The sequence below is a fragment of the Phalacrocorax aristotelis genome, chromosome 2, assembly GCF_949628215.1.
Source record: "Phalacrocorax aristotelis chromosome 2, bGulAri2.1, whole genome shotgun sequence".
Lineage (NCBI taxonomy): Eukaryota > Metazoa > Chordata > Aves > Suliformes > Phalacrocoracidae > Phalacrocorax > Phalacrocorax aristotelis.
This window is the reverse complement of record NC_134277.1, coordinates 9,140,308-9,163,141: the sequence shown is the minus strand read 5'-3', so window position 1 is coordinate 9,163,141 and position 22,834 is coordinate 9,140,308. Positions and strand designations below refer to the sequence as shown.

General features: G+C 42.2%; 1 protein-coding gene across 3 annotated transcripts in view; it reads right to left on the bottom strand.

Moving 5' to 3' along the window:
• The window catches only part of DPP6 (dipeptidyl peptidase like 6), a 578,451-nt gene that overhangs the window by 6,005 nt on the left and 549,612 nt on the right, over positions 1–22,834 (bottom strand). For all 3 annotated transcript variants that reach the window (XM_075082347.1, XM_075082346.1, XM_075082348.1), the window contains exons 17-23: positions 12,103–12,150; positions 7,825–7,923; positions 5,428–5,497; positions 3,276–3,470; positions 2,485–2,539; positions 1,474–1,579; positions 558–616 (exon numbers count right to left, since the gene is read on the bottom strand). In XM_075082347.1, the coding sequence (XP_074938448.1) occupies positions 558–616; positions 1,474–1,579; positions 2,485–2,539; positions 3,276–3,470; positions 5,428–5,497; positions 7,825–7,923; positions 12,103–12,150 (632 nt within the window). The remainder of the gene's footprint in view (positions 1–557; positions 617–1,473; positions 1,580–2,484; positions 2,540–3,275; positions 3,471–5,427; positions 5,498–7,824; positions 7,924–12,102; positions 12,151–22,834) is intronic.

Sequence of the window (22,834 nt, the reverse complement as noted above, 5' to 3'; positions counted from 1 at the left end):
ACCTGGTGCCATGTCTCCTTTTCCATGTCCTGCTCAATGCTGACACAGAGTTCTACCTACCTGAAATATCACACCTGTGCTTACATTGAAAAAGCCAAGAGAATCTGAGCTTCATATGATTTTGGGTCAAAAATTATAGCTCAGAAAGAATGAAAGTGGCAAGACCGTTGGGATGATCTTTAAAGGAGATCATGACATTGTGTCTACTTGGGCACATCTGGGTCACTCAGCCTCAGCTCTTTCAATCTGTAAAACTGGAATAACTGTATTTACCCAATTTAGCGAGGCAGTCATGAAGGCTAATCAATAAAAAACATATTCATCACTATTATTAATATATGAAAAGCAGTAAGCAGGCTGAAGGACACCTTGCTGCCTTTTAAATATAGAGTTTTACTATATAGTCTATATAGTCTATAGCCTATATAGTCTATATATAGTCCATCCATATAGTCCATCCTGCAGATCCTTTTTCCCTCCCCAAAAGAGAACACACTGAGGAAGAGTTAAAACCCCGTTCACATTTTATCATGGAAATGCAGTGTCCAGGCAGTTACCTCATATGCTCTGTTATCAATCCCATGCAAGCCCAAGTATCTTTCAGAAAAGGCTGAAGCTTGAAAAGAAAAAAAGAAAACATCTCTTTCAATCATAGGTGAATATACTGGTGCTTCTGAGTCAGATATTGCAAATACTAAAAAACGTCTTATTTTCTAGCATTGCCTTAGTTACAGAGGACATATTTCTAAAAGGTTTTGAAAATGCACTAATATGCATGATACTACAGTCTTTCATTATCACCATATACTTATGGTTTCTAAATACGTCACAGAAGACCCCTTTTTCTTCATCAGAGCAGCCAAGATATGAGAGAAGAGCACTATCATGTTGTGTCCTTTTCTCCTCTCACCTGGGGCCATCTCCCATCAACAGTCTACTGCAAGCTCCCATTGCTCTCAGGGATAACTGTAGGGGTCCTGAGAGCTGGCTTAACACCACTGACTTTCATAGCAGTCCCCTGATTTTCACTGGCACTAAGTGCACAGGGAACTGGTGTCCTTGAGAGGAAGGACCGCTATGTGCAGTGGAGTATTGCCGCCAGAGAGACGACGAGGCGAGCGGGCTGGGCCCCAGCTGCCATGAATGGATGGTTCAGGCAAGAAAGAAGCACATTCAAGGGAGTGGTGCAAGTTGGTGTCAGAGGCTGGAGGGGTCTAGAGCCAATTCTTCTTTATTTAAAAGAAGTGAGTAATAAAAGTTATTTTATTAGGCTGACCACCATGGTTGGTCCCACTGGGGCCAGTAAAATTTATCTTGAGCGGGAAAAAAGGGTTTATAGCTAGTCCTAAGAAGACACAAAATAAAAACCAGGCAGGATCTTGGGGAAGAAAGAGAAGATAAATGGGAAAAGTTAGGGCAGAAACATCATTTGTGGTCAGCAAGAGGGTCTATGGGCTCTGAGATGGGGTTTACCATATAGTTTGAAGTCTGTCAGCGGGGAAAGAGCAGCTCCACAGGCGAACACCTGGTTCTCTTCACCAGCTGGAAGCATGTAAGTGCTCAGGTAGCCACCGTAATCCTGGAACACAAAAAAGGCAGTGGCATCAGCGGTCCTGCCTCAAGGCACTGCTGCTTCTGGGTACAGAAACAGGGCAGCTGAGACCTTGCAGCAAACTCAGCCATTACAGAGCCCTTAATACCTTGCCCTGAAAAACACATGAAACAAGGGACGTTTCCCTGGCTTTGGCAGATGCAGCTGAAGACGAGCTCTATACTCTTTGCCCTCTCCTGAAGGCAGGAGGGTTGTGTGCCCAAAAGCTTGCCTCTTTTCATCCCACTTTATGGCTGTAGGTCTAATCAGGTGTGTTACCTCTCCAAAATATTACCCCAGTCTTTTGCTATGTAAAACGGATGTCACAATTTCAGCATCTGCTGTCAGCCTGTTAACAATTCCCTGCAGGGGTGCTGCTGTATGCGCCGCTCTCTTCGCCCACTCTAAACCTGTATCTCCCACAATAAACAATTTCTACTCACAGTCCCATTCTCATTTCAAGCTGTGTGTACTTTGCAATTGCTGTTTCCCAGCCGGGCACATACTGCGGTGCAAATCAGCCTCAGAAATCAATATTGTTGTACGTTTGTACGACACAAGCTAGATCTACCCCCATTCCCATAGGCCTTAAGGGACAAGATGAAAATGAAATGAAACTTTGCAAGGGGAAAAAATAATTAATTATCTGACAGCATTTTCTGATAAATAGTCACTTTCTGCACTTGGAAGTTAATTTAAAAAAAAATTGTCAAATACATTGATAAAATGAAAGCTTTCGTCTTTAACATCTCTGAGCAAGAAGCAGTCTATGTCAAAAATAAATAATAATAAAAAAGTCACCACTGACATATTCAATAAATCAGGATTTAGCTCAGCTGCGTAGCCACATCAGCCAACTAGAACAGCACAGAGGAACAACGGGAAAACGTTACCTTCCCAAACACACCGACTCGCATTTTATCAATGTAATGCTCCTTCAGCATTGTCCTAGAACATGAGAGAGGAGAAACAATGGGTTAAAAATATTTTTCCCTTGGACATAGCAAACATAGTGTGATTTTTATCAGCTTGAATTTGGGGTGGCCACAGAAAAACAATGTAGACAATCTAAATTCACACTGCTACAAGCTGCTTTCACATGAGTCTCTGTTTGATTTAATCTTGCAACCTGTTGTGTTGGATTTAACCAAGCAATGGCAACAAATAACCTGCTCTACCTCTGAAAGTCATAATAAAGGTGACGCTATTGCACTATTCTGATAGTGGTTTTAGTGTGATTATGTGCAGAATAAATCTGACAATATGACAGGACTTGACATTTAGGGTTTTGCACTGTTTTTTCTGTTTTAAAAAGTTTAAGGGTTTAAAGATGGATTTTTTCCAACTGCCAGGCCAGCAAAAAATTAATGTAGGAGCTGATATTCAGGCTTACTTGTTTGTAGCTGAATGACTGTACAGAGCTAAAAATAAATAGGCTTTGAACACGTGATACAGATAACTGTGCTCGAATTTAGCTTTGTGTAAGGCTTTTTTATTCCCTCTGCACTGGCTGGCATAAGCTCTCTCTCACGTGCCATCACTTGGTCACAGCTGTATGACCACATTGTCCGTCCCTCCCATCTCCTTGCTCTAGCCTACACACCATTAAAGCAACCAGGACTAATGACAGTCTTGGGTTAATTATCATTAATGAATTATTTTCTTCAATAACAGTGTCATTCACCGGACAGCTTCCAACTGATCCTTCTCTTCCAAAAGGCCCAGCCTCCTCTTAACCTCGTGCAATAGCTTAGTGCCTTGGAAGCCACTCCCGCGGCCGTCGAACTTCAGCACGATGGCGTTGTGGGAGCTGACCATGACGCTTTCCCACGTCACCTCAAATCTCTCCGTTACAATCTGGCTGCCAGGTGTCCCGTCCCTGAAACAGAAATAGGCATCAAGCAAAGGCAACGGCACCAAGCACTGATGAAATGCTCTCCTGGGGGCCGTGACCTTGCTCTGGCAAAGGGGACAGGCAGCTCCCGCATGCACTGTAAGGCAGGGCAGATTTCAAGAAGGGGACATCAGTCTCTGCAATGATGTGCAGAAGGCTGGTGTGTGGGATAGGTCTTGAGGCTGGGCTAGATGCTGCAGGTTGGTTTCTGCCTCCCTCTTTGAACAGCAACTATCGCTGTGCTAAGCTGAGCTTTGAACAAACCTAGCAAGCACATGACTTACTGGGCAGGATTCCTCGTGTGAGTAAATCAGGGCAGCGATGCCGAAGTCAGTTGAATTTTCCCTTTTTACACCTGCTCTAATCTATATCTATTTTCTACATTCCCCAAAGATGGTATTTTTCTGGTACGTGGGTTTCTGTGAGGACCCTGGTTTTGGGGTGCGCTGGCACTGCCAAAATACGTTGGATGAGGCTTGAGACATCAATCGTCCTTTCCTTTCCTGGCAAGCATTGGGGTTTCAGTTACTGCCCCCATTCACCCAGCCCAGACCTTCCTTCTCCCTCAGGGATCTCGAGATGGAGCTGTCAATCACTTCTGTCACCACTGCTTCACACAAGTACTGAGAGAAAGGACACTTTTACAGCAATAAAAAAGCCCAGGTTGGCCCAAAATTGGTGGGTAAGGGGAGGGGATGGGCATGACTCCCTCTTCATGCTTCTGCTTAGGGCCTGATCCTGTACAGGGGCACTGTCTCAAGAAATATTGACCCCACTTCAGCCAGAGAGCTCGGAAAAATCAAGAGATGATGATGATGATATAAGTAATATTTTAGGACTGGGATTACTGTAGAGACACTGGCACTTCCACCTCCTTCTTGCCCTTTCTGGGGTTCTCAGAGACATCAGGCAACACACTGCAGGATTTTAATGTGCATGTGACTTTAGTCATTTGCATTTATTCAAGTGAGACCCAGGCACATCCAGCTTCAGAGGCAGCCTAATCAAGTGCTGTTAGCTTGATGAGTACCAATCTTCCTCAAGCACTCGTATAATGAAGTACATTTTCTCTGCAGTAATTTTGTGATGTAATGACACGCTTATTGCTGTGTTTTTGTCCTTCATGGAGGGATGTGCAGGATGGTGTTCAGGCATTTATTGGGCATTTGTCACCCCTGCATGAGGCTTCTCTCTTGTGGGGTGTTCCCTGGCAGGGAGCAAGCAATGCAGTGGGATGTAGCCAGGGCCAAACAGGTTCTTCCAAGGTCAGTGACTTCCCTCCCCCAATTTCTTTCCAAATTACCAGAAAAAGCGCAGCAACGTGTATTATTATTACTAAATGTTGCATACAGAAATACCCATCTGCTATGCCTGCCAGGAGGAAATCCTACCTACCTAAAATAAATGCTAACGCCATGGAGATCTTCAAAGGTTTCTAGCTCTCTCTTTACTGTCACTTCAGGGAACACCAGCATTTATATGGGAAGAATTGCTGCATGAGGGCATCTAAAATTTAGGCTGTAGTAAGGCTGACCGCATCCCACTCTAAAACTACCTGTTATGCACAAGGGGAGTGCTCTAAGCACCAGCACAGAAAATCAATGTCCACCTTTTATTCCTCCTCCTCTTGTTTCTGCTCCCAAAATTATTGAATTGCAAGTGGAACAACTTTACAAAATTCTACAATTTACTCTGCAGGATTTCACTAGGGCACCCTCCTGGGAGCTGAAAGCCTTAGCTCAAACATGGGAGAAAAGGGACTTATGCCTAGACCCTCCCTGCTCCAAGGTGAGATGGGGTAGGGACCAACATGCTGGACTTAGGTGCTAAAGTGGTCTGGCATTCATTGTACAAAAAAAATCTTAAAACATTCTGATCATGGCTGAGGTTTTCACGCTGCCCTAATAATGTGAACAGGAAGAAAGGACGAGCAAAAACTTACACAACCAAAAGCAGGGGGTAGTGCGCAGTGTCCGAAAAGGTTGCTGGCTTTAAGATCTGCATTGGCAATTCTAGACAAAAAAAAAAAATCAAATAAAAACATGTCTTCAGTGTGGGAGTGCTGACATAATTCTAATGGATTTTTCTGGTGTTTTGGCCCCTTATGAGCAGGAACAAAATGGCATTTCATCAGAGGTACTGGTAAATAACACCTTAGAAACACAGATGTTGTCAAAGAAAAGACCCATATTATGCTAGCCGAGGTGACAAGAAATGTAGATCTGGAGCACAGCGCGAGCTGTTCACTCATGCATCACTTTTACAGCATCCAATTAACATCTGGCAATAGCTATCATTTTCCTTTGTGGCAGCTGGATGAGTGACGCAGCCAGAAATCAATATTTCAGGGCAGCAGAGGAGGGGGAAAATCAGTGATGAAAATGATAATTTAAAACCCAATGAAGTATGGTGGCTGGGGGAGGGAATAGGATTATTTTGCTATAATGGTGTGAAGATGGATAGAGAAGCATGTATTTTAATCCTAATTTCCAGAGAGCTTAATTTTGCTGTAAAACAGGAGGTGAAGCCCATCTTGTTAAACTGGTACTGAACCAATGTAAGTGAGGGACGTGTCACCAAAGCTTCATTTAACTGCTTCCTATGGCTTTGTATCAATAGCCAAAAACACTGCCATACAGATGCTTTCTGCATTAATGACAGCACATTTATTTTAAAAATGTTAACTACAATCCAGATTAGCAAAGGCCCAGCAATTAAATCAGTATTAGGAGCATTTTCAGTAGATTAATACGCAGATTAACCACACGGTTTAAGTGGTTTGCTTTGCAATCATTGTCTGACACTCCGCCTAATTAGTTATTCCATCTGAATGCTAATAGCTGCAAATTGGATCAATGGCCCAGGGACGGCCAAAAAGGCCATCGCTTGACTTTAAATATAACTAAGCACTATGTGCAGCGTTCCCAAGGCTGTTAAGCCCAAAGATTTGAAAATACAGGGACGACACAGAAGAACAGCCACACAGCTGTGGCCAACTTGTATTTATTACAAACACACACACATATATATATTTCAGGTTAAATGACCAGAATTGCATTTCAATGATACCTGCAGTTAAGAAATTTAGCATCAAGCTGAGTTATTCCTAATAAGCTGCCAGTGCCGCTATGAACCGGCTCACAGTGGAGAAAGATGTGATTTTTATGACAGCTTCTTTCCCCATCTTTTCCTGCCCATAAGGCCTGGCAATGCACTTCTGTTCTTGTTATTTCATGCACGGGTTTATGTTCCTAATGCCCATGTGGCAAGCAGGACATTTTAGGGCCATTATGATGCTTTTCAAATGGCAACTGTCTCTCAGCCTTTGCTTCACATTTGTAACACCTGGCAAAGGTCAAAATTAGTAACCTGCCATCCATCACACCTCACTGCTTTCACTTCGCTGCATCTCATCTGGGAGGCACGCTCCTTTTGGCATGGGAAGTCTTATGGGTCATACTTTGAACCCAGGGTCTTTGGGGTGTTTTTTAGCATTGCCACCATACATACAAACTGGGATTTTGGGGAGCTATTGCACAAATCTGAGTATGTGGATATTCCAGACACAGGTAAAATATCTGCTTACAGCCAAAGGAGGTGCTTTTCAGGTTGTTTCAGGTACAACTACAGAGACAGGCAGAAAATGAAAACTTTGGCTGTTTGCCATTAGGATTTTCTTTCCCTCTGTCCTATTTGGCATATAGATATGTGGGGAATGATTACACCAGTGGTACACATAATGCGCCAGCTGCAGGTATAACTGCTCCAAGTTTCTGCCTTCTTTACTCCAGGTGAAATCTCTTCTGGCTTTTCCCCCAAAGCTGTTTTTTTCCCAACCCTATCAAATGATCTGGATTTCTCAAAGAATTGTGAATGGCCCCGAAGGGCAGTCATCGGCGAGTTGTCTTCATTCACTGCACTTCAGTATTGTATATGTGAAAGGTGGCCACAGCTGTAGCCAGCAAGCCCATACAATATCCCACTTCAAACCCATCTCAAATAATACACCAGTCCAGCTAGGGCAAATGCCCTGAGCAACAGGGGCACCACATCGTGTCATTTCCTGGAGTGTTATTTTCTCTACAAAGAAAATTTTAAAAGGAAAAAAAAACCCCAGCCCTATCATTTTGCCTTTCTTCAGCTGCATTCTCACCAAATCCTGTCTCTGTAATAACCTCCTTATGTAGCACATCCTAAGAGAGTGCTTTGCAAACTGCGGGAGTTTATTGAGAGCCAAAGTCGTTTTTTCCTCCTGCCAGTTTAGCCAAGATGACTGTATCATTTCACAGCAATAGTAGTGAAAAAAAGAAAAATAAGAGGGAGGAAAGGTGCTACTTACTATAATCATCTATCTTGATTTCCATGTATTCTACCTTAGGCATTTGCCTGTCATTTACAGTCAGCTGCACATTTTCATTTACCTCCAGCTCAAAAATTTCTGAAAGAAGAAGGACAAGATCACAAAAACTTTTGGCATTGTTTGTGAAAAAGCATTTTAACATTTTATTGCCACCATAATATTTGTAACACAGGTTTCCTTATGAAACAATTTCCTTCTAGTCCTCACAGACATCTAATTTAGTTAAGTCTTTGAAACCTCTTCCAGGTTCTGTGGTGGCAAAAAAGCTACGTTCCTGAAATCAGTGCCATTCAGCTGATTTACAGCAAATAGGAATGTGACCTTCTGTGTTGAGGCGGTACTATGGGTTCCAGTCAGACATTTACCTGCCATGCAAAACTAGATATCAAGTGAAGAATGTCTGTGTTCAAGTTACTCATAAAAAATGGGGAAAGGGAGGAGACTTTGGAGGGCTTCAAGACCAGGTTGTACTGCTACACAAGAGAAAATCCACAGGAAGGAAAGCCATGTGAAGAGTAGAGTGGACAAAGGTCATACAACCCTGCAACATCAGGTTTTGGAGCAGTCTTGGCTTTCAGAGTGTTTCAGGAATCATTCATTTTGCTTGTGTGTCTTATCCAAGGACTCTCTGGGACTGAAACAGAGGATTCCTTCCTCCTTCCCAGGATTTTTATACCCCACATCCTGGCCATGTGCTGTACTGCTGTGCCTCTTCTAGAAAAAGCGTCCATCCCCAACATCAGAAAGAGCAAGTCCTTCCCAGCTGGTACGGAAAGGGCCCATCTTTAGGAGACATTTCAGGTTGTATGCCCTAGGTGGTGGGAAATGGCTCCTAGTGATGGTGAGGCTCCTGAGCCGCATGGGGGAGGGATTCAAGGGCTGGGGGATCCTGCTGTGGTGGCAGTGATTCCTGGTTTGGGGACCCCATTGCAGTGCTCATGCCTATGGCATCAGGCTGGGTTTGAACCAGGGGGATCTAGGGTGTCATCTCTGCCACATGAACCCAAGGAGGGTTTGAGGGTTTCATCGACTGTAACTTCTCTTTTGGGTCACACTGATAAATGGCTGCTCAAATAATGCTTACGGTACCTGATTATCATGCCTTCATTGCCCACCTCTGCTGAATAGGCAGGCACCGCACAAAAACATGCCCTTCCCAGTTAATACATTTCACAGATCCTTCGGCAATAGTATATTGGTTCAATGACTATTCACCCTGCTTCTGAAAAGCCTGGCTCATCTCTGTTAAAAGCACAGCCCCCACAAAAGTGCCAAAGCAACAGCCTATTACGTTTAGTTAAATATTAAGATTCTCATTTAATTATGGCACACACAAGTGGCTTTATCAGCAGAAAGGGGCTTGCCACGTAGGGGAATTCAGTCAAGCCGTTTTATTTGTTCATATAATTGCATTCACAGAAAGCCAGGAAGACGGTGGAGGAAATAAAAAAGATTGGCATATCTCCTAAAGGACTTTCCTTTCTGCTTTAGGACCACAGGGAGCTTGAGTCTGTGGAGTACAAATGGTCATTGCTTAATTAAATGTAAGCACGCTATAATATTCAGTGCAACTCACTATTATCAGATTATTGCAGAATACAGCGGAAAACTCCCTTTGTAGAGTAATGGGCTCATACTAAATAAGTAAATTCAGTAACATGCAACTGTCAGTTGCCCTTTATTCAAAAGCAAAAGAATGAGGAGGAAAAAGAACCGGGGGAAATGATAACCATATGCTGAAAGTCATGAATATCAGTAGGGGTTGTGTTCTGTGCATGACTGGATTGAGTTCTCTATGTAATGAATGTTACACATAAATACCAGTCAAAATAAAACTAATCTTGGTGTGGTTTATATTACTTTTTCAAGCCCTTCTTTTGCTGTTTCTGTTTTATAGTATCGCTCATTTAATTAATCCAGAAGTATTTTATAAAACTGTACAGGAGGCTAGAACACAGTTCATGAGAGGGCTATCCTGCACATGCTGTTATAGCCCATCAGCCATCTCCATGTCTATGGTAAAATTAAGGTGTTGTGTTTAAGGGAGAAAAAAAGAAAGCCACGCTGGAGATGTAGGTCAGAGCTAAGAAACTGTCCCGGCCCTGGGCTCAAGAACCTTGCAGGCATCACCAGGGCTGCTCTGGAGTTACGCTCAGCAAGGGCACTGTCAAGCCCAGGTCTCTGCTGGGAAGAAGAAGAGCTGATACATCCTTGTGCACAGACTGAGATATGAGGGGTCATGGGTGCAGAAAGACTGGAAAGCTAGGAGCTTGCAATCTGCTGTCAGTTTTACTTAAAAAAAGCAATTCTTGTCTACTAAAAGAACAACTGGCTGGAATAACTACAAATGCCAACTTTTGCTTATTTATAGCAGAAGTTTCACAAGGAACCAGACTGGCACATGGAGCTATACCCCTATCCTGCTCCTGCCAGCAGCAATAACATGAACATAAACACAAAGTGAAAGCTCTCCTCTGGGCAGCAAAACAAGTCAGCTCTCAAGGCACTTCTACCCAGAAGTTGTAGACCAGTGAGGAAACTGAGGCACAAGGAAATGAAAGATTTATCTCACAGTCCTCCCATAAGCAAGATGATGGCAGCTGGTCTAAGCTATGGTCCAGGGTACATTGTGCTGCTTTGCTTTGGCAGCAAAGATCTTTCCTGCTGCCCTTACAGGACAGTCACACAGCAGTAGGTTGCTTTAACCTAACTTGTACCAGGATGCTGCTAAATTTTATGCATGTCATTCTCTGTAAAGGTACTTTTTAGTTGGGACAAATTAATTGAAAAGAATGGGAGGATAAATTAGAGTTAAATGTACAATGCATCTCCTTAACAATATTGGACACTGTTGACACCACATGGAACACTACTGAGTATCTCTGTTTTAATGGTAAAGGATACAAGGTGCAGAAATCTGATTTTAAAAAATGCAATCAGGATTTGGGATTGCTCTCTACAGCTCCTGCTTACAGGTAGATCTTCCTAGGTGAGGTAAGGGCTTGAAATGCATGTTGCCAACAGAATTTGAGAGAACAGGGAATAAAAAGTCACACACAGAAACTGTTTAAGGCAAGATGGATCCTGCGCTTTTTTCTTACATGCCCTGGTGCCACAGGATTTTTTCCTTTGACACTCACCACCTTCAGTGGGAAATTAAGCAGCTCAGCATTTCACAGAAAACCTTTAGTTTGGGATCCAAGTTCCCTGGTTTGCTCTGCTCCTTTACAGATATAACAGCAATGAGTTGCTGTAAATCCAGTTAAGCTAAACTGATACCTGATAAATTGGTCACATACAGAGCAGCTAGAATAAAGGCATTGCTTATTATTTGGATCACAGCAATGCCTCAAGTCCCTACCTGCAGGTTAAGGCTGGGCTAAACTCTATGTTAAAATGAAAGATAAGGGTCTCCCATCAAAATGACAGGGGCAGATAGATCTTGGTTTCACGTGAGATTCAGTCCCACACGCTGCTATGATGTCTCGTGAGACTCATGAAAGAGAGAAAGGGGCACCTTGATTTAAGACGAGCCCTGCAGAGAAGGGGCAGGAAAGGCTGTCTATCTGAGGCTCCCTGCCACACTGACTTGGGTAAAAATTTGATATTTCTGGGTAATTTGTACTGCTGCAGATGTGAAGGAGGAACCCCAGAAACCTCATGGCAGTCTGGGCTCTACAGGGAGTCCTAACCAGTCTGGCAATGGCTACAGCCAGTACCAAAGATTCTGATGGAAGAAACCTGTATTTTGAATAATTCCAGGTCCATGCTGGTGTAGATGTGAATCACTAGCATTAAAAAACTCTCAGTGAACGAGTGCTACAATCCCGGTGAACAGATCAGGAAACCAGGCAGAGGTACAATCTGTGGGGCTCATTCCTCTGCGTTACTTCTTTCAACATGGTAATCCATATCAGAGTGATTTTTTTTTTAAAATAATAGATTTTTAAAAATTTTAAAGATTTTAAAATATTTTTAGAATCATAGATAAATATTCCTAATTTTTGAGTAGGATGTAAATCAGTATTTGTGAAAGACTAACAGAAAGAGAGAGAGAGATATCTCGACTGCATTTTTTTTGAGAAACTTGATAACAAATGTCATGGCCAAACCACTGTCTTCATACCCCAAGACTTGCATCTAGGCAGAGTCTGATCTCCCCACTAGTGTAAGTAAGTTTACTAAAAAGCAGCTACATCTCAGTGTCCTGCCTGGCTACTTTGCTCTGAAGATTGCAAGGCTTAAGCCCATTCTTACTCTGTGCGTCAGTTGTGTTGTGAACAGTCACCATCGGGACTCGGGGACCTTGAAAAGAAGAAGAAAAGAACTTGGTTAAATATCTGTCGAAGCACACACAGACACACGTGAACCTGGTTTTGAATTCCACGGAGCTGAAGACTCCTGAGACTCGCTTTCCATGCAAGAGTAATCTAAAAAGCAAATCACCCTGGTATTAAAAAGAGTCTATGAATAAATGACAGTACTGTAGACTCGAAGACATGTGAGGTTTCAAAGCCCTTTCCCAATGGACTACTAAATGCATCTTTCCCTAATTTGTAAACATTATAATTAGCACAAACACAATTAAATCACTTGCTTTTAAAATTATTCTAATGACACCCAAACATCACAGCACAAAGCACTTACATTTTATATGCTATGGATAACTGTTGCTGTTTTGCAAATTTCTTTCTTTTTTTTTTTTTTTTTTTTTATGAAATAACACCAGTTTGGCTCTTACACTAAAAAAGACCACGTATGTGGTCTTAAAATGCAGCTTTTGAGTATTGAAATCAGTCAGTAGCATACAAAGAGGATTATCATTACTATGCAGTGCACAAGCGAACCCCAGAATTCATTGTTGTAGGACGCTACAGTCTTTAGGATGCTGCAGTCTTCAGCACAGGGTGCTGTAGGATGCTATCGTGTTTAGCACAGTGGTCTGGATTCAACTCCTTGTTCAGAAAGTCACCAAGCGGCTGACTGATAGAAAAATGGGATGGTACATGAGATCACGTTCATTTTGTAGTTGCCAGCTTCTTTCTCCCTGTTTTTTGATTATTATCTGCTGACTGATCTTAGAGACAGGATGCTGGGCCAAAAGGACCTTCAGTCTGACCCAGCAGAGGTTACAACCATACCTGTTCGTAGCTTTTCCAATGAGTTTGACAGTACTGCTCAGAAAGATGGAAGAAGCACTGTAATGATGAAATGGTCAATCCTTAACCTCAGAGATGGTGGTTATCTTACTTTTCTTCCCCTTGCCCCATAATGTAATATGATGCAGCAGCAGCATGAGCAGCAGAGGCAAGATCATCATATGCCCAGCAAAGATCCAAAACAGCAGGGCCAGAGGGCTCCCACTCCATGAGTAGGTGAAGATCATAGAATCACAGACTCATAGACTCTTTTAGGTTGGAAAAGACCCTTAAGATCATTGAGTCCAACTGTAAAGCTATCACTGCCAAGTCCACCACTAACCCATTTTCCTAAGCACCGCGTCTATGCATCTACTAAATGCCTCCAGGGATCGTGACTCACCCACATCCCTGGGCAGCCTGTTCCAGTGCTTGATAACCCTTTTGGTGAAGAAATTTTTCCTAATATCCAAACTAAACCTCCTCTGACACAACTTGAGGCCATTTCTTCTCATCCTATCACTAGTAACTTGGGAGAAGAGACCAACACCCACCTCACTACAACCTCGTTTCAGAGAGCGATAAGGTCTCCCCTCAGCCTCCTCTTCTCCAGACTAAACACCCCCAGCTCCCTCAGCCGCTCCTCATCAGACCTGCTCTCCAGACCCTTCCCCAGCTTCGTTGCCCTTGTCTGGACATGGCCCAGCATCTCTATGTCCTTCTTGTAGTGAGGGGCCCAAACCTGTTACAGGATTCGAGGTGCGGCCTCACCATCTTCATGGCAGAACTTCTTTTTTGTATACACTGTACTTCCAGTTCAAACTTACTATGAGATGAGGGTGTGCAGCTGGTGCACATTGGAACCATCTGTACAAATGACCTCTGGAGGAAACGTTGTTAGAAACCGCTTTTCCTACTTTCTCGGGTTCCAACAGTCTGGTGGCATGCTGCTGGCATGCAGGGGAAACCTGCTGTTTGACTACATTGAATATCAAATAACCCAATGTTTTTTAAGCTTCAAAATTAAGACAGCCTAAAGAGTCTTGATATTCTCTGAGATTCAAGCCCCTTTAAGATGCCTTGAATCCTTCAACCTACAAGCAAATTCTGTGTGATCACCAGTCATGTGCACCAGCAATTCGTGTAGAGGTGGCTGAGAAAAAAGCCCCTGAAGTGCTGTACTGACAGTATGCACAGAGATGGCAACAAAAATGGGTTACAGTGAGCAATCCATACTGGATGGGTGAGTGAAATAAGTTCTTGAGAGCAAGAAAGACTTTAGGGCAGTATAATTGTGTCAATGGTTTTCCCTGTGCTGCCAAGAAACCGGATCCCATTGCATACAATCAGGAGTGTTACATGTAGACCTTCCCTATATGGAGAAGAGGCAGAAAAAGGGTTTTGTTTTTTTTTTTTGTTTTTTTTTTTTTTTAAATCAAGCTGACTGATATGGCAGCCTGACTTTTGTTTCCTAGTAATTGAGAATTTTCTACACTAACAATCTGATTCCTTTGTCATTGCTACATTGAATGCAGCTAAGTGAGTATAACGCACAGAGGAAAACTGTGTTTCACTCACCAGGATTTAGCTGAATTTACCTTCCCACTACCAATATACTTTGATATGCTGACTATATTTATGAATCTGCCCAGCTTTTTTTCCCTGCAGTACCAGAAGCCAGTCTGCTGGAAAAGCAACAAACATAATAAACAATTCATCATGGGCATGATAAAATCATCACTGAAAATAAAAGGAAACCTCCCAAATGACTTCAATCAGACCTAGAGCAGCCCTTTAATTAACACAAAAATGCCTAACAGAAAGAAAGGGATAAAAAGAGAAATACAATGTGTATAATCCTTTTATTTTCTAATTTATTTTTCCTTTTTGTGTTGGCACTGGAAAAACTGTGAGAAATTAATAAATAAAGAAAAAAGCCAGTAGGTAGTTGAGAAAATTCCATATATTATATATTGTGTTTCCATAGTCTCTCACTACCTTGCTGTCATCTCTCCAAATCAATATTTTAAAGTGAGGTCCCATGCAAAGATTCAGTTTGATGTAATATAAAATAAAAATATTTTTAAATATGCATCCGTATCCTTCAAAAAGTAGACTTTTGAGTTTCTCAATTTTTACTTTTCAACAAATGAGGAAAAATGCTAAAGACAGAAATCTACAGAGTAGAATCACTAGGTTTGTGTGAAAGGTTACTCTCAATAGTCAATATTCCCAATGACGACATTCCAGTTAAACACCACTTTCCACTTGTGAGCGGGCTGAAAGTCATTAAGAGGAAAAATCACCTTTTAAAGGAATTATGTAAGTTGCTTATTTCAACGCCAATTTTTAAAGTAAACCAGCCTAGTTACATGCTAGGCTATGTGTCTTAACACACACACATCAAAAGTCTTTCAACACCCACAAGTTGAGTGCCTAATGCCTGACAGGGATAGAACGAAATTCTTGAAATTAGGAAGCGTATATTCATTAGCTGCCTCCCATACTTTATTTTTAAACCTATAACGGTGTGACAGTCCCATTACACATGCCATCTGGAAAATGCCATCCACTGTCATTTGCGGATCCGAAAGTGAAACCTAATTTGTTCAATGAACTGCTGGGAGCTGACAGAAGCAGAGCGAGGGTGTTCTCTGCTCCATGTCTCCTCTCTCCAGAGCCCCTCCAAACGGGCTTTGACTGGGACTCCTGAGCCCTGGCACATTCTGCTTCTTCTGCTCTTTAGTCAGGGCCGATGAGCGCCTGTGTCTACCCATCCCCCTTGGAAACTTTGCAAATGCTCTGCCCCTTGCTTAGAGAGGTCCCGAGCCCATGTGAGCATCAGGTGCAGGCTGGATTTAAGCATCTGCTTGTCCTCCTTGCAGAATAAAACACAAAGTGCTCCAGTTTAAGAAAGTAAAGCAGATACCGAGCTGTTGCGCCCCCGATGTGAAAAGGTAAGAGAAACCCAGCACATACCCCATAACCTGGATCACTGTCCCCAAAATCATGGGCAGGCCACTTTCCTGCATGACAAGGGGATGATGATGCTGTCGGATTTCTTCCCCTGGCCCCGGCTGCAGAGGGGTAGATACAAGCAGGGCTGTGATATGCTCCGAGGTGTGGGCATATTTGGGATGCTGTATGGGCCCCGTAACTATGTTATCACTCTCTGCATCTCTCTGGCAGGAGCGGGATGGGGTGCACTGGAGAACTAGCAGCTGGAACTGATTCACATGGCTTGCAGGCTCTGCTCCCCTCTCCTCAGCTCCAGCATTGCACCAGCTAACTCCAGTAACTTGATAGCATTTTTATTGCTGCTGCTTTATTTATAGCTTAAGAGAAAAGACCTAAACTATTGACAGGAGAACAGTAGTGTGTATAGACATACTCTATAAATTCCAGGATAGACGCGTAGTTAATGCTGCATAAATCTCTAGTTACAGGAATAAGGTTTTCAATTAATATAGCTAAAAGGCTGGCTTTATCATAAGGCCTTTGACTTTAAAAATGTTACTGTCATTATCCATGCTAGAAGTAAATTAAGCCATATTACTATAACTGCATGGGCAAATTTATCATCAAGGAAGTACTACCCACCATGATCTGAAAGTGCACAGAAACACGGTGCCTCAGTAATTTGAAAAGAAGCCGCATTGGCCGTGGCTTGTCATTGATTTTTTAAGCAGCTTTCGTTATTATTTCCAAGAGGGTTCTGCTTAAACACTATCAGAAAGAAGCAGCTCTAGATATTTAGGTGGTAAGGTATAGATTTCCAGATAAAAATGGAAAATCATATGACTTCGAATGAAATACTTACCAGATATTTATTTTGTAATATTTTAAGAGAATATTCCAAAGTATTCTTGATGTTTTCATCACTTATAGGCATAGGGAATTATACTAGCTACAACTTTAAATGAAAGTAGTGATTATAAAAAGAATGTGAAGTAAAATTGCAAAAAAGGTAATAAAAGTTGTGTATGTGTTAAAAAAGGAAAAAAAGAGGAATTGTCTTATTCTTCTCATCCGTATTCTCAAAGGCTTCAATGTGGCAGATAATTTCAGACCAGAAGCTAAATTCACAGTGTGTAAACAATGAAAATTCAAATACTCTCTGCCAGCACCACCAGCATATCTCTTAAGCGCTGATGAATGATTTAAAAGAGCAGCTGCAAGCAATGGGAGCTGAGAGGGTCTGGCTCTGCACAAGTGAGATAATTGGCAACAGCCATCTCTGTGTACAGATTCCAGATCTCTTTATTTGCTAATCCATGAATTATTTATACGTGCTGCATAAAGTTCATATGTTGGGGTGATACTATCATCCTAATAAATAAAGACATGGGGAGTTCTGTGAACCACTGCTTACAATTAAAACATTTTCCCATTTACAGTATTTCCCAGGCTATGCAAGACAGATGCTTGTGCTGTTTGCTTTGGCAACCTTGTTGACACAAACATCAAACAGATTTGTGCTGCTATTCACCCTCCCCAAGGCATTTAACTTTTTAATCTAATCTTTACTTCCTCAAACGTAACTTGTCTTGTAAAATAATCAATACTGTCTTGTTCTCAGGCAACATGCAGAATTGCACAAACCACACTGGTGGTACTCCTTGTTTCTGCTCCATCTGATACTAGTAATAAATTTCATGCTTACTTTATATATAGAAAGAGCAGAGAGAAATCTGGTTGTTCTGAGGCGGCTTCAGTTAGCAGTGTTTAGAAGGCAAATGAGCAGGAGATTTGTTTTTAATTATACTACACAGAATAGGTCTGATGAGTTCTTCAAAAGGTTGCTTGGGTGAATAAGCCTGGTCAGGTGCTCAGTCCATTCCACGGATTTTGAGAGGTGCTTACAAACAGCCGTGTGGGAAGCTGGGCCAACGCTAACTGGCTCCATCCCACTGTCTGTCCGATGGCCACTGAAACACAGAAGGACATGGGACCTCTGGGTCTGAGAAGACCCTCCCTTGCCTCTTCAGGTAATTGTGTAAAAAAAGTACTGACAAACATCCTCTAAATCTAACTCTGGTTTTGCTGATGTAATTCCTATTGGTGTCTTGCTCTTCTGGCAGGAGCTGCCTTCTAACTTGAAGCCACACTGGCTGTCACTCCGATTTATACCTTTTTGGGTTTGTTCCAACAAACTGGTTTCTACTAATCATGACTATTCCCATTATAGTTAGAGCAGTTGTGTGTCCCCAGAGCTTTCATCCAGTAGGATAAACTAAATTATTTTAGCTCCCTTTTGTAAGACAGTTTCTTTTCCTCTTATTCTTTAATGCAATAGCATTTCACATTCAGTTCCTCCTTCCGAGACAGAAATGACCAGGACTACCCCTGCTGCAGAGGATGGCTTAACTGGTCCTTATACAATGAAACTGCTACTTGCCCAGTTCGATGGAAAATTGTTTGCCTGTTCTGTCCTAAAAAAGCATTTATCTCTTCCATGACCACAGCCAGTAGGCGGTTTGCAGGCATCCAGCAATCAGCGTTGCATGCCCAGGCACCCATCTGCTCTTCTGAGGCATTTGTGACTCTTGAGCTTCAAGCATACAAGAAAAATTCTTGTCCTGAGTCACTATGTGCTTAATTTTGCTTTTTGTACTATTAATTTATCCCACTCCAGCCCTGCACAACAGCCAGATTCACCAATATTTTTCTCTGCTTTCTGATGATGCTTATCAGCTTTGTGGCCTTAACAAATTCCATTAACTGTGTCCAGCTTTGGGTTCCCAGGCTGCTGGGGAGCAATCTAAGTAAGGTCATCTCCAAGACCAGCTCCTAATGAACCCTGCTGCTGATCTCCAATTAGCCTTATATTTCTCTTCATCATAATCTACTGCCTTCTTTCATTTAGCTGGTACTTAACCTTCCCTTACAATTCTTTCACTAATCCCCATACTCTCCTTCTTAATTAATATCATCCAATGGGGTATCGCAACGAGTGGGCTGAGTGAAAGTATTTCCTTCCTTTCATGAGGCTTTGGCTAAGTTTTCAAAAGCCATGATGCAATAATGCCTGTGGATGGTTCCAAAGAGGAACATGGAAAACGTATGACCTTCGAGAAACGCTGCAGGTGCACTCATCCATTATAGTGATAGATCAGCTGTAAAAGGAGGTAGGTTAGAAGAACTTGCTTGCAGAGTTCCTGAACCTGATAGCGCACCACGACTGTGCACCTGGAGATGTAAGTACCAGAGACAGGAGGGAGCCACTCCAGCTCACGTGGGGTCACTGATGTCCCAAAAGGCTAAGGTATTTTCTTTGAGTACGCTGGTTCAGATCTATGGCTGGAAGAACGAATCTAAACGGAGGAATCCCCATACATGGCTCACTTCTTTTTCCAATTTCTGTTCTATTTCCTGCTATTTATAAGCGAATCCCTCATTGACTTAACCTCTTTCAATTCAATTTTAATCCAGGCTTTCTTTTCCAAACTTTGAAAAGAGATAAAGGCAAAAGTTTAACATTTGTCCCTATTTTTAAAATGTACTTGTTTCTTATTGGATTAGTAAACAGTAATCCTAAGAGAAATACCGTGTGTGGAGGAACATGTCTGACATTTTCTGTTTTCCATGCCTCCCTTGGAAAGCCTCTGGATAACTTAAGATGCCCATGGAGGTTGTGCACTCTCCATCCTTGGGAGCTTTTAAGAAAGCACTATGCATAGCCCTGATCCATCTGGTCTGATCTCTTCTCTAACACTGCTTGGAGAAGGAGGTTGCACTAGAGACCTCCTAAGGAGGTCCTAAGACCTCCAGCCTGAATTTTTCTATGATCTTGTGATTCTGTGACTTAAAAAATGTCATGAATAGCAGTGTAGTCACAATGGAGAGACTGTAGCCAAGTCCAGGTAGGGCTGTGGAAGGGAAGGAAGAACACTGCAGTCCCTGTTACTCCCCTCCAGTTCCTCTAATAAACATACTGCAGATATATTCAAGGGAAAAGACTATTTCCTTGTAATCACAGCATGAAGGAAAATACCTTCTTCTCAGTGCCATTTACAACTCATTAACACTGACAGAACAAAACCCCATTGCATATTTTGCGGTTATTCCATTAAAAGCCTAGTATAACTTGATTTAGGTAATCTTAATTTATTCTTTTCCATATGCAAAATACTTTTGCAACAAAATAATGATATCCTAGCTAGTTAAATAATAACTGATGCTGGGCATTAACTTTAAAAAAACAAAACAAAAACTTTGCTTTGTATTGTCTAGTTATTAAGCTGTTTTTCTCCCATGAGTTCTCAGGTTTTAATATAGCCTTAATGTACTGACTGCATTAATAAAGAACAAAACAAGTATCATGCAAACAGAAAAGAAAAGCCAGCAATAACCTTACAGCTGGTCCAGCTGGCAAACAAGGTGAAAAAAGCAGTTTTCCTTAGAGGAAGCTTTAAATCTTGCGGGATGGTAACATCTGTACTATCCACAGCAGAATAATGAGTTCAACCAAGGTCGCTCATATAGCTGGAAATAACGCACATGCACCCTAGCCTCAACAAGCAGGAGGCCACTGCCTGATTTGTGAAGCTTCATTATTTGAAGCATTGGAGGAGGCCTGTTGTCATGGTCATTTATCTCCTATGAGTGGACTTCAGATAAAATTTTATATGTACGGAATGACCGAATGACAAGAACCCTGGCTGCAAGAAGATGATAGATCACCTTCCTCTGGGCAATGCCAGACGGCTTATATCTACAAGCAAGAGTCAAAATGAAAATGGGATCAAAGCATGTAAAAGCAAGGAACACGTAGTGCTTTGCAGAATGAGGTAATTTTAAAGGGGATAGGAGTTTCACTTTCATTTTACAATCTTTTCTTTTTCCATGCCCTGGAAATTACAGGTGTTTTCTATTCATTTTATTATAAAATATTAAGCATTTTTTTGTTCCACTTGTTTCATGTCACTGAGTATTTATGGGTACTTTACGCTGCAATAAACATGTATAACAATACAGTGAAATATTTTATAACATAAATGGTCTGCTTAAAGGAAGACAAAATGTGACTGGAACATCCACAAAAGCCACCATTTTAATTAATCTCAGACTACATTAATAACTACGTTGTTAACAGCTGATAGAAAAGAAGTTCTCTTTCAAATTCCAAACCACTGACAGCATCCTCTCTTTTCCTGGAAAAAAAGCTCTTGTGGTACCTTCTGTTTGTGCAAAAGGGATTTTTCATATCAGTCTGCTATTTTGAAGTCATACAAGCTTGTGAGGGAGCCAGAGCGAGCTCTCCCCAGCCTGCCGTCACCCACGGGACTTCTGACCTGTGAACTGCACACAATGGAGTTGAGATGCAAAAGCCAACCTCGGCTGTTAAGTAAGAAAGGGAGTCAAGTGAATGTAAATGTGAATTATATAGTAATTATAATATAAATAGGACCCAGAGATTAAGTCTGTGCATGCTTTCAAACAGCAGAAACTAATTTATGCTTCATAAGCCTCAGGAAAAGTTCCAAAAAGTCACAGTTTGCCTGGAAGCACTAATTACAGCCTCCCATGACTGGGTATACAAAAACCCAAGCGTTGTTGTAATCATCCCTGTATAGGCAACTATTCTGGTCACAACAGATAAGTCACCCTGTGACCTAATATGTGAGCAAGCACCGGGAATGCCTTCCAGGCACAAGCAGGGCTGCTGTGCTCAGTTAGCATTCAGCTGGGTGGGAACCTGCACCCGCACTGTCCGGCCCGGCCGGGTTCCTGCAGGCCGTTATCACATTGCAGGACATTTAGCTGCACTTCAGCGTTACCCCCATGTTTCTTATGCATCTTGAATTTTGTTAGCCAGATATTTTGGCTAGGATGCCTGGCTCGTGCAGTAGCACAAGGATGGCATGTTTTGGGGATTGCTTGTCCTGCTTCACCCAGAAAGACACCACCATCTTCAGACCCACATAGCAGGGACTGTCAAACACCGGCTTTCTACCCCTTGCTGTAAAGCCCAGACCCAAGCCAAGGACAGCTCAGATAGGGGTTCAGATTTTCTGAACTATGAGCTGCATATAAGGCAGTAAGTAGCAAACCTTTCTGTTGAAGTATATTATATCACTTGCTGTGATGGAAAATAATGTAAATGGGGGTCAGCAGATCAAAACCATAATTTATTTTTGAATAATAGAGAATATAGATACCACTCTGCTCTGGGGTGCAGCAGTAATAAGCTGCAGTCATCAGATAGCCCATAAAATTCTCACAAATCCTCACTCTGTGGTTCTCTAAAAGATTTAAATTAGTGCTGTCCACTTCCATCCCCACCTCAGCCACTTGTTCCCATCCCAGCATTTCCCAGTCCCTTACAGTCCCAGTACAGAAATATTTGTACAACCACCCAGCAAAACCGCAGAAGAGCTTCTAGAACTGATCCCAGCAGAAAAAAAAAAAAAAAACCACAAAAACCACCACCAAAATAACCCCCACCAAAACCAAAACAACAAACCCCATTACATTTAATTTTCACTTAGTACAGTTCCTGGACCCAGTTCAGAGTGAGTTTATTTGTGGCACTAGTAGCAGACTGGTGAAAAAGCCCCCAAGGCAGACAGAGGATGGAGTTACCTCTTCCAGTGGCAGCCCTGACTTCATCTTCCAGTCCTGTGGACATACAGGACTGTGGTTCTCCCAGGGGTACTGACGAAAAATACTATAAGGTGCTTTATAGGGGGTTATTGCATTTCACAGCAAGGCAAGGTGGGGCAGAGAGAAGCATGATCAATCAGGACAGCAGGTGGAAATCACCTTCCCCTGAGCCTCCTCCTCCCCGTCACCACCTGGGAACTATCACTTATGGCACCTGCAGTAAGGAAAGCATCTAAGGTTGGCTC